Source organism: Vanessa cardui, chromosome 26 (genome assembly GCF_905220365.1).
Source record: "Vanessa cardui chromosome 26, ilVanCard2.1, whole genome shotgun sequence".
Lineage (NCBI taxonomy): Eukaryota > Metazoa > Arthropoda > Insecta > Lepidoptera > Nymphalidae > Vanessa > Vanessa cardui.
The window spans coordinates 5,669,899-5,682,907 of NC_061148.1; the positions used below are offsets into that span (position 1 = coordinate 5,669,899).

Below are 13,009 nucleotides of genomic sequence, written 5' to 3' on the forward strand. Positions count from 1 at the left end.
TAAGTTTTCAATTAAATTTCTTTATCAAGTCTTAAGCTCTTAGTACCCTTTGAATCTAAACATCAAATAATAGCGACGCAATATGTCATTCTCGATCGGTAAAGCAGATTATCGCTCATACTGAACACACGAAAATAGATCTTAAGATGACGAATCTTTTCTTACCCCGACTGTACATATCATCACCATTGCTGTGTATAAAACAAAGTCGCTTACCGCTGTCAGTTCCTATATATGCTTAGATCTTTAAAAATACGCTTTTTAAAAATTCGTTTTTTTAATAGATAGAGTGATTCGAGAGTAAGGTTTATGTGCTATACAAGCACAATATAGTAGAGAAACACAGGTTATTTTGGTGAAAATAAAGTGATGTCGTAAGACGTATTTTTTTTTTAGTACATTGAGTATTGGCATTGCATCCGTGCGAAACCGGATGGGTTGCTAGTCATATATATATAAATAATAATAAATATTTCACAACATAGCTAAAGCACTTCTGATTTTCCATGTCAAGAAAAGTCGAGATGTTCCAGTGGTTAGAACGCGTGCATCTTACCCGAAGATTGCGGGTTCAAATCCAGGCAAGCACGATGTGCTTAATTTGTCTTTATAATTCATCTCGTGCTCAGCGGTGAAGGAAAACATCGTGAGGAAACCTGCATGTGACAAATTTCATAGAAATTCTGCCACATGTGCATTCTACCAACCCGCATTGGAACAGCGTGGTGGAATATGTTCCAAACCTTCTCCTCAAAAGAAGGCCTTAAGCCCAGCAGTGGGAATTTACAGGCTGTTGTTGTTTTGTGTGACAACGATACTAAGTTTGATACTTGGCTGTGGAATATATAATCAAACATATGTATGTGAATTGTAGTGAATACATCAACATCAAATATTTCACTGCGATTATTAATTTGATTAATTTTAGTATTTCTTTGTTAATTTTCAAACTAATGAACATAGAAAACAAAACACGAACAAATCTCGAACTACCCTCAAAAATAATTATTAAATATGTAAAAACGCCTTTATTCCCTTTTGCATAACGACTAATTTCGTACATACTGGTCTATGATTATCAATTTGGTAATATCTTTAAAATTAATGAACATAGAAAACAAAACACAAACAAATCTCGAACTACCCTCAAAAATGATTATTAAATAAATAATAAAGTCTTTATTTCTTTATGCATAACGAGTAATTTCGTACATACTGGTATACGATTATCAATTTGATATCTTTTTTTATGGTATAGGGTGGCGGACGAGCATATGGGCCACCTGATGGTAAGTGGTCAATATCACCCATAGGCAATGACGCTGTAAGAAATATTAACTATTCCTTACATCGTCAATGCACCACCAATCGTGGGAACTAAGATGTTATGTCCCTTGCGCCTGTAGTTACACTGGCCCACTCACTCTTCAAGCCGGAACACAACAATACTGAGTACTGTTATTTAGAGGTAGAATAACTGATGAGTAGGTGGTACCTATCCAGACGGGCTTGCACAAAGCTCTACCGCCAAGTGATATTTCAAATAAATGAACATAGAAAACAAAACACGAACAAATCTCGAACTACCCTTAAAAATGATTATTAAATATGTAACGACGCCCTTATTTCCTTATGCATAGAGACTGGTTTCCTACAGGCTGCTCTGCGGTTAAGCAAATGTTGGACAATTCATTGACCGGACTCACTCAAACACGCCGTTTCCGTTTTGCATTGTTAGCACATCCGCCGACGGTTACTGTTTGAGGACGTTCTACGCAAATATACATTGCAATTATATTATCTATATTTATATCTAAATTATATATTATATGTTAATGTTATGTATACTATGTTAAAGTTTGAAAGTAGCCCCGATAGCCGAGAAGCTATGTGGAAACTGGCTGTCATGGTATGGACATATATGTCATAAAATGGGAAGGAATGAGGACCATGTTGTGAGGAAGGTCTTGATCATGGGTAGATATAGAGGTAGAGAACAACCAAAGAAACGATAGATGGATTGTGTGAAAGAAAATTTGCCAATAATATAATAACTAAATTTCCAAGTATTTCATAGATAGTATTTTTTTTATATATTTTACATAAACATTACAGATCATTAACATTTATTTTTATTTTTATTTAAATGATCGTATTCATCGAATTCAATCTTGAACGTGTTCTTTATAATTCAGAAAATTAATTATTGCACACATTAAATAAAAAAAAATGGACTAAACTAAAAATGTAGTACAAGTAAAGATGTTATATCTTATAAATAACGCCGAACAAAAGACTTATACATATCTCAACAGAAAAATAGTATTCTTTATTTGAAAATAACCTAAAAAATAAAAATATAAACAATCTTTTTACGATAAAACTCCTTGGAATTAATATGTTTTAACTCAAGACAGTAAGTATAAAAAAGGAAAGTTAAGACTATGCAATTTCAGAATAAAAGATAAGGCATAGCGTACATTATTGAAGCTGTTGTACGGAGCCTGATACAAGTAAGTACTAAATCCTACCAGTTAATAACAGATAAACATTTATTTTTATAAATAAATTTAGTTTAATTTTTTGACGCATTATTTTCCTTGACATTAAAATTTTGTTTAATTATTATGATACATTCGAATATCTTTCCACTACATATATATTATTATAAGATTAACTGCTTATTTCAAATAAAGAAAGATTTTTCTGGTTTTTCTCTTGAGCACAAGTTTCTTTAATATACAAAATCCTCCGTTCCTATATTTCTTTGTATGCTTTGATCTTTAAAACTACGCACCTTATTTTGATGCATTTTTTTTAATAGATAAAGATTTTTTTAATGATTCAAGAGGAATGTTTTTGTATATAATGGACATGGACAATTCTAGAAATTTGTAAAGTAATGTCGTAAGTAAATAAATTTTGTAGTATATTTAATATTAGTAGTGCACCTGTGCGGAGCCGGGGTGCGTCGCTAGTTAAAGAAATAATGTGGATCAATTTAGAAGATATTATAAGTACTGTTCTAAACTTGAAAAAAAAGTAAATAAAGTTTTAGTGTAAATTTTGATACCAAGTTCATAATGCCTGCATGAGTTTCGAAAGGAGGTTTTCAACAATGCGACCTTTTTATTATCAAATTTAAAAATAATAATAACAATTAATTTGACATAAGGCATGAGTAAAACAATTGAGCTATGTTTGTCTTTAATCAGACGGACATGAGTGAATACCACGAGTGGGGATCAAAGTGCTGACCAGAGTAATAGGAAGGATACTACGACAAATACACTGAAAATTAACGCAGAATGGAGTGCTGTGTACGCTAAACGGATACATTTCAAGAGTCTACATCTTCGCTATTGTTTCATATTATATTAACTGCTCGGATGCTAGATTAAATATGGTTTTAGTCTTAACGGAGGTTTAATTATGGAACAAGATATAGCAAAGTAAAGTAACAGCCTATAAATTACCCACTGCTGGGCTAAGGCCTCCTCTTCCATTAAGGAGAGGATTTTGGAACATATTCCACTACGCTGTTCCAATGCGGGTTGGTGGAATGCACATGTGGCAGAATTTCGATGAAGTTAGACACATGCAGGTTTCCTCACGGTGTTTTCCTTCACCGCAGAACACGAGATGATTTATAAACACAAATTTAGCACATATATATAGTGGTACTGGCCTGGGTTCAACTCGAAATCATCGATTAAGATGCACGCATTCTAACCACTGGGCCATCTCAGCTCTACAAAAACAAGAACAAGATATGAAAAATGAAAAAAAAATAGGTATAAAATTGTGTAATCAGTATTGAAGTAGTTTTAAAGGTTCCGTGCCCAAAAGGTAATTATATTTATGAGACTCCACTGTCTGTCTGTTGCTAAGCTGTATTTATAGAATTGTGATGATATTAAAATAGAAATTTTTAATGATTATGTATCTCTATTGCCACTATAACAGAAATTAATTAAGCAAAATTTTTAGAAAATTGTACGGAACCCTTCATGCACGTTTCTTACACTTACTTGACCTATTTTATTTCTTTATTTTAAGTGTTATTTGGAATTATCACAAAAGTAATAGAGCCTTAAAGTTATATCCGCTATGTTATAAAGATAACCATTACCAAGGAAGATAATTAAGGATAGGAAGCGGTTTACCGCTAAAGCAATCTTCTGCAAAAGTTGTGTTATCGCTCATCTTTCTAGAGCTGAATATAGATTAACTCTAAAACAATTGTTGGTCGAAGATTTCCTCTTAATAAATAAAGCCCTTCAAAATTATTCGACAATATTATATTTATAAATGTCAGTTGAAACTAACGAGAAAAACCGGCGTAAAACTTTATTAACACGACTTTATTTTTGCAATTGTTCTTTCTTCGTTTACCTTAAAGGTCTAATAGACTCGAAATAAACAATTATTTACTATTAATAATACTTTTAAAAATTACTACAGGTATTGCATTGATTTGTTTATTTGAGTTAAAATATCGATTTATATTTCCATCGTCAACAATAGTATGCACTCACCCTTATGACGATATTGTGAGGGAAGCAATCTTGTGCTGTTTACGTTCAATCTCAACCAAGTCTGGCCGCAGCTTTTGTTATGATAACATAAATGTGTTGCTATCGGATGATTGAGATTCTGTATAACTTTATCTTTTTCTGAGACATGCCTGTTAATTCAATTGATTGTTTTTAATTTACTTTAAGACGTATTTATGTAGATCCTCGATATCCCGTTTTACACCCTTAGGGGTAAAGTTTCATAAAACCCCTTATAAACGGATGTTAACACCCTATACGAAACATTTGACATAAGCAAAAATCATCTCCATAGTGGCTTCTTTGCCCGAATTCAAATAGAAGACAAAAAAAAACAAAATAACAAAAATTAAGAACGTTATATTTACGAAAAATTCGAAACTATTCGAAATTCAAATTATTAACACGTCGCTTATATTAAAGCGAGTACATCCTCGTTTTTGAAGATTATTTTTTATAATATTATAGTTACCGATGCTACGTCTAAGTTGTGTCGTACTATACATGATTAAAGGAAGAAAGTAATTAATAATTATTTTCACGTACAAACTTGTGATACATTTTAAATCCCGATATTTTAATAACAGTTAAGTATTTTTCGAATACAAAATGCGACCATAATCATTTTAATTCATTATATTTTTACACTTACCGATTATATTTTAATATTTAATACTAGCGGTCGCCCGCGGCTTCGCCCGCGTAGATAACGGTTCATAATCAGTCTTCTAATATCCCTACTGCCGAGGCACGGTCACATTTGAAGAACTACTGCAACCGGCGCTTGGATCTATTGTGATAAACCTCAAATTCGTGATCACAACACCTCAGCCAGACCAACATCAGCCACGAATTAGATGAGGTTCTTAGGGTCGGAGGCCATTATGCCCTCTAAGGACCGGAGTTAGAACATTTTATAGTTCTATCTTTTATAGTTTAGGCATCATACGCAAAAAATCAACTTTTTTGGTAGATTTTTTCCTTTTTTGTCTGAAAAACCCAAAATATCTTACGGAACCCTATTTATTTTCAAAATAAAATTTAGCCTATGTTATGCGGGATTAATTTAGCTTTCGAATGGTGAAAGACTTTGTAAAATCGGTCCAGTAGTTTTTGAGCCTATTCATTACAACCAAAGGTTTCCTCTTTATAATATGAGTGTAGATGTTACGCTGAACACAATTATATAAAATGATTTTTTTTTTGAGTTTTTTTATTGATACCGGTAAGCAGACTGGGAAATTGGCCACGTATTGACATTATCTATATAAATATTAATATAATAGTTATCTATAGATTTAATAAAATTGGAGTGTATGTTTGTCATATTAAAATAGCCGTTATAACACATATACCAGAATAACATTTTTTTTACAATTTTTGTCTGTCTGTCTGTCTGTTCCGTCTAATCTCTGGAACGGCTAGGCCGATTTCGATAGGAGTTCCTTAACAGATAGATGATGTATAAAGAGTAACTTAAGTTACTTTTACTTTAGAATTGCATATAAAATAATAGTATAAGTGAGCAGTTTGTTTTATTTAAAATAATACGTAGTGCTTGTAACTACTGGCTAAATGCCCTGATGACTCGAGATGGCCCAGTAGTTAGAAAGCGTGCATCTTAACCGATAATTGCGGGTTCAAACACAGGTAAGCACCGCTGATTCATGTGCTTAATTTGTCTTTATAATTCATCTCGTGCTCAGCGGTGAAGAAAAACATCGTGAGGAAACCTGCATGTGACAAATTTCATCGAAATTCTGCGACATGTGCATTCCACCAACCCGCATTGGAACAGCGTGGTTGAATATGGTCCAAACCCTCTCCTTAATGGGAGAGGAGGCCTTAGCCCAGCAGTGGGTAATTTACAGGGTGTGACTTTACTTTTTTTTACATATAATAAAATAGGATTGTCTGATTGTAATATTAAAATAACCACTATAAAACGTATACCAAAATAACATTTTTTTACAATTTTTGTCCGTCTGTCTGTTCCGTCTAGTCTCTGGACCAGCTAGACCGAGTAAAGCCCTAGTAAAGAAGAAATAAGACTATTTTAATGAACACATAAAGTAAAACTATGAAATGCTGCTTATATACTAATAATATTAGTATTATACTAAAACTATTTTGGAAACACGCTGCATGTTTTGCTTTATGTTGTATGTACAGACCTACAGGCATCTTAACCAATGATCTCATATTCGAACCAAGCACTTTTTAAACATTTGTTTACAACATAAAGCATTTGTTTACAACCTCGTGCTTAGCGCTGAAGGAAAACGTCGAAATAACTTGCTTGTGTCTAATTTCAATAAAATTTTGGTCTGACTTGCTTATAAATATTGGAACAGCGTGGTGGAATACGCTCCAAAATCTACACAATAGCCTCCACCTTAGCCCAGCAGTGGGTCATTTAAGGCCATTACTTCTACTAACTTAAGGAACCCAAAAAAGGTCCCTTATATAGTTAAAGTCAAACAAAAGTCAGTCAAATGTTATTTAATACTAATAATATCAAATGGAAAATACAGCAAAAATATATACATATATCTTGTTAAAATCAATGTTTTGCGCCTCATACATTTTAATAACGAGACCTCTTCACACAAAAGAATGGAATATAAGGGCTTCACCTCTTAGCACCCTAAAAGAGAAAATTCATATAAGTTTCGTGTCGGAAGGGGTATAACCGCCCTCTCAAGGGCCCACTTTTCTATTCATAAGAGTAGACTCGGAGTCAGCGGCAAAAATTCAATATTTGAAAATGTTTTGATTTTATCAATTGAACGTTTATTTACTTCTACTTTAATGACGTCAGGAAACGAATATTCTTTAAATATATGTATACATGTGCGTCTCGGGATGTATTACAGGAGTGATAATGTAATATAAACTACTTAATATTGAAATTGTTTTACTTGAGAAAAGCTTAGATTATTACTAAAATTTTATGTATAATAATATGACAATTTATGAGCCAAGATGACTCATTGATTAAAACGCGTGCATCTGAACCAATGATTGCGGGTCCAAACCCAGGGAAGCGCCATGAAGTTTGTAATTCATCTCGTGCTCGGCTGTGAAGGAAAACATAATAATAAATACGAACCTGCATTGGAACAGCGTGATGGAATATGTTCCGAACCTTCTTCTCAAAGGGAGAGCAGTGGGAAATTTACAGACTTGATGTTGGTGTTAATTTAAGGAGTAGCAACTAGCAATTTATTAATAAAAAAATGTGTTGATTATAATTTAATTATGTACTGCAAATAGCTTCATCAAGCATAACACCTTGCCTTATTGCCTCAGCTGGTGACAGCGCTGGATTTTTTTTAACCAGAGGATCGTGCGATTCAACGGGGAACTACTGCGAGCATTCTTGCCACCATACCTTGCGGTTAAGATTTATACAGTAATTATTTTTAATTCATATTTGTATTATATTTAAGCACTTCATGTTACTAATTCTTATGTTAATAGACATTTATAATAATTCATGAATATGCAACATACATTAGGATTGTATGTATGCTCATTATAATTATTGCCTGCCTACCTCTACCATATGCATATGCATAGTGAAAGGGTAGCCAGATAGGCTGACGCTATAACGCGTTACGTAACGAAGCCTTACCCTCCCATAAGAAGTCATTACTTCAAAATTGTATTACTATATGTTTAAATGTCTTACTGCTTAGGCAAAAGATTTCTCTACGCTCGATGCTTTGATATTACTACACACAACCTACTTGTGGAACAAATTAACCAAACACATGCAAAATTCATCATATAGTAAATATGATGAATTTTGCATGTGTTTGGTATTATTGTGTATTTCATCCTCGAACACGATTTTCTTTTATACAGTTGTTTTATAACAACATAAGTGGAATTTAAGTTTAATAAAACAGTTGCAAGAGATCAAAATGTAGGTATCTTAAGTCTGAACTAAGAAATAGTTTCAAGCGTCGCTATCAACACAACCATTATTACTTACCGACTACCACATACCACCAGAAAACAGTTGACAGTAAAACTTAAAATATACTACATCTTATCTTGGTCAAATTATCTTTTATATTTAAAATTTAAATATAAAAAAATATATATTTTTAAATGTAAAAAAAAAGAGTAATTATTGAGTTTCTTGCCGGTTCTTCTCAGTAGAATCTAGTTTCCTTTAATTGTAAAATGACGATTTAAAAGTGCTTGTAAAAGTCCACTTGAATAAAGTTTATTTTGATCTGATTTGATTTGAGTTGAGTCGTCTACAATTAAAACAACTGTTTTTCTATACTTAAGCATAGTAGTAAATATATTGAATAGAATATAAATATACCTAAGTGTCTATTGCTCTTACACGACCGAAATACTGAATCAAATTTGATGAAATTTGGTATTAAACAAGTTTTAATTCCAAGGAAGGACATAGGCAGTAGAGAAAAACAAAATACTAGATTCAGTAAAAACTTTTTTATTTCCATATCTTCAAATATCAACATACTCATTTGTCAAACCATTACCATTAATACACGATTATTCTACAAAACACTATTAAGGGTCAGTCACACATGCGCGATTCGTGCTATCAAAAAGGATAACAATTCGACGTTGAAGACTTACTTTATCTCAAAAACGATACTTTACATATTTGAGAAACTGTCAATAAATCCCGTAAGTGTGACTCTTGCCTTAATCCACATCAGATTATTTTCTATTTACACATATTTTTACTATGCTACATTTTTAATTTTCGATAAATTTATCAACGTTTTAGTTTGAAAATTTTAAACAATTAAAAAAAAATGCAAATTATTTTTTATTTATTTTCGTTAATGCATGAACAGCTTAAGTAATGGCACTTTTTTATAATTACAGTTTAATAAAAAAAAACCTTTTATAGTTAATTGCACTAAAATCACCCAAAATGTTAACAGTTCATTAACCAAACCCATCAAAAGTTCACTAACTATTCCGTTTAATAAACTAAATAGTTTACTGAAACTAAAAACACGCTCGTATTATGTTAGATAATCATAAAATCATAATTGCGTACTCAAATAGAAAAGTGTTCAGATACATCAACTTAAGTATATACATTCTTTCATATTAATTTTACCTGATGGTATCGCTTTGTGCAAGCCCGTCTGGGTAGGTACCACGTTCTCATCAGTTATTCTACAGCTAAACAACAGTACTCAGTATGGTTGTGTTCTGGTTTGAAGGGTGAGTAAGCCAGTGTAACTACAGGCACAAGGGACATAACATCTTAGTTTCCAAAGTTGGTGGCACATTGAGGATGTAAGGAATAGTTAATATTTCTTACAGAGTCATTGTCTATGGGTGATGGTGACCACTAATCGTCAGGTGGCCCATGTGCATGTGCGCCAACCAATACTATAAAAAAACTCAAAACTTTCAACGTAACTTGAGTTACAAAAGAGGATTTATACTTAGAGAACATATAACTTAATAATAAGTAAATATGACATTTCTACACTGAAAGTATGAGACTAATGGCACCAAACAGATTCGTAGCGGCGAGTGGTCAGCGGGCTTTCAGTTCAATTGCTTAGTGAGCGTAAGCCACGACTATCCCAGAACTGAACGGTCCCTAATTCAGTGTTACAACACTGAACGCATTGTGATTTGTGACCTTTTGGAAGTACATTGATGCTTTCGAATCGTTATAGCACTTACTCACACTATGTCGTTGATAACAAACGTATGACATACACACACATGTACATAATTATCATTACATAGTATAAATCACATTACATTATAAACTCCTAAAATTATCAGTGTTTCTTCATTATATTGTCCATATATTATTTACAAAAAACCGTCCTCTCAAATCACTCTATCTATTAAAAAAAAGCCGCATCAAAATCCGTTGCTGACTTTTTAGATCTAAGCATACCTAGGGTCAGACAGCGGTAAGCGACTTTGTTTTAAACTATGTAATTATGTAAATGTATGTATGTACATTATATGTTATGTAATATGCAAAAAAATCGATTCAAAAGGATCAGTGTACTTTCAAAAGGTCACAAATCATAATGTGTTCTTCTCATTATTTTTTTCCCTAAACTAAAAAAAAAACTGATTTACTACCTAACTGTTCTAATGAAAACTTAAGCTGATCATACACGAACGTCAGTTCCGAATATTTTTTATTTATCTATATTATTTTATTTTTATCGAAATTATCATGAGCTATTTACATGAGATCTCTTTATAAAGCTAAAATTATTCTATAAAACAGCATTCATAAAAAAAAAGTCATCGAAATCTATTAAAATTACTATATTTAGAAATATTTTACAAATCATCAGTCTTAGTAAATAATTGATATTATTCGTGAAATTTATATTATTTAATTTAAAGTAATACATAATTACATACATAAATGCAAGTTAGTGAATGACACATATGATCAAAGTAAACATAGTGTTACGACTTCGAGGCCGTTGACAATTAAATGACTTTTAGTGATAGTGTTGCCATATAAAAAATAAATAATTTCCACTAGTAAAAATATTCAACGTAATATTTTTTTAAAATTCACGATTAATTCTAAATTTAAACGGATATGACAAGACAATCTCAAGTTATATATTTAAAAACTGAAGCAGGGCAGGCAAAACCTACCACTTAATAAGGAATTACTTTGATGGCAGTGATTGTTATTTTTTTATTTTGTAACCCAAACATCGAAAGATCGTTTAACAGTAACTTGTCATTTACTAACAGACCATAGCACTATAAATGTTTCAAATAATTCCTTACGTCATCACCACGAAGTCAACGGTTTAATATAGCTTAGTGGTAAAAAATCTTGTTTAATTTACAATATTAAGACAATAAAAAACATTGCCGAAAAATCCAATTAAGAATTTAAAAAAAATATACAATATTGTCTAATTAACTTTAATTACTTTTGGCCACCATTTTGTTTTCAAGACAGTCCTGTCGTTCGTTTTTAATCACCCTTAAATAGACTTAAATAGATAACTTAAAGTAGAATTCAAATCTTTGATATTTATACTTAAAGCTTTAAAGTTAGGCTTTTTAGGATCGTTCACGAATAAATGACACATTAGAAAATACCTAGAAGTACATAATACTTCTAAATAATAAACATCCTAAGTAACTAGTATCGAATAAAGCTTTTCATCCTATTGAGACGGTTCAAAACCATTTATAGTCGTATTCTAGAATATTCGTTTGTTTTGTTACACGTGTGTTCCAGAACCTGTGGGAGAATAATTAATTTAAAGCATTCGAAATTTAAAATCTTCATTGACGTCATTTATGTCACTTTAATTGTTGCTTGTGACAGTTTAATATATATATATGAGACAACATCACATACATTACTCTGATCCCAATGCAGCTAAAGCACTTGTGTTATGGAAAATCAGAAGTAACGACGTCACAAACACCCAGACTCAAGACAACATTGAAAACTAATGATAATCTACATTGACTCGGCCGGGAATCGAACCCAAGACCTCGGAGTGGCGTACCCATCAAAACCGATGTACACACCACTCGACCACGGAAATCTTCAAGTTTAAGAAGTCCTATATATATTCTACGAGAATAAATTAATGATATAAAATCGAAACAAAATATTTTTCACTATAACAAACTCAAATAATAATCCAAAACTGATTTTTAATATTCAATAGAAACAAAAATCAAAATAATATCCATTTGTTTGCAACATAGTTTACAAAATATATTAAATAATAGAACAAAAACTTCTAGTATTTCTACATTGTAAACTAAAGAATTAATGTCAAACAAAACCAAAAAAAAATGATTATTTTGAACGCAGCACGAATAAATTCCATTTTCGAAAATACTTTTTTTAAATATTCATACTTCTAATCAGACGTCAGTCAAATATTTTGTGCCTGTTTTGAAGGCTTTGATATTACTTTTTCCCCTCCAACTAAGCGTAAAGCCTGCCCCAGAAGTGGGTCCGGCTGTCCGAGGGGTCAAGATTAGGCTTGAGATGTCCGCGCCCCCAGAGGGCGTTGCTTTTCAAAAATCGAATACGAATATTCAATAGAAATAACGAGTGAGTTACCTTTGGTAGATATCTGTGACGAATGCATATTCCCCTGGCTCGTCGGTGGAAGGATATACAACGCCCCGGACGTTTGTGGGGGGGTTTTAGGCACCTAGATTGACAAAATCTATCAATTTGTATTAAATGGTACGATTAAATGAATACACAATAATATTGAAAATAAAAATAGTTTGATTTAAATCAATTTGCAATTTTAAATATTATTACAATTAACTTAAATATCTATGTATGTATCTTTATATTAAATGATATATTTAAGAGCCGAGATGGCTCAGTGGTTAGAACGCGTGCATCTTAACCGATGATTGTTGTTAAAACCCAGGCGCACCACTGAATACACATGTGC

At 32.1% G+C, this 13,009-nt stretch overlaps 1 protein-coding gene across 1 annotated transcript in view; it reads right to left on the reverse strand.

Moving 5' to 3' along the window:
• Positions 1–12,574: 12,574 nt before the first annotated feature.
• LOC124540661 (irregular chiasm C-roughest protein-like) overlaps positions 12,575–13,009 on the reverse strand; it is a 111,234-nt gene continuing 110,799 nt past the window's right edge. The window contains exon 21 of the mRNA XM_047118328.1: positions 12,575–12,754. Within this exon, the coding sequence (XP_046974284.1) occupies positions 12,575–12,754 (180 nt within the window). The remainder of the gene's footprint in view (positions 12,755–13,009) is intronic.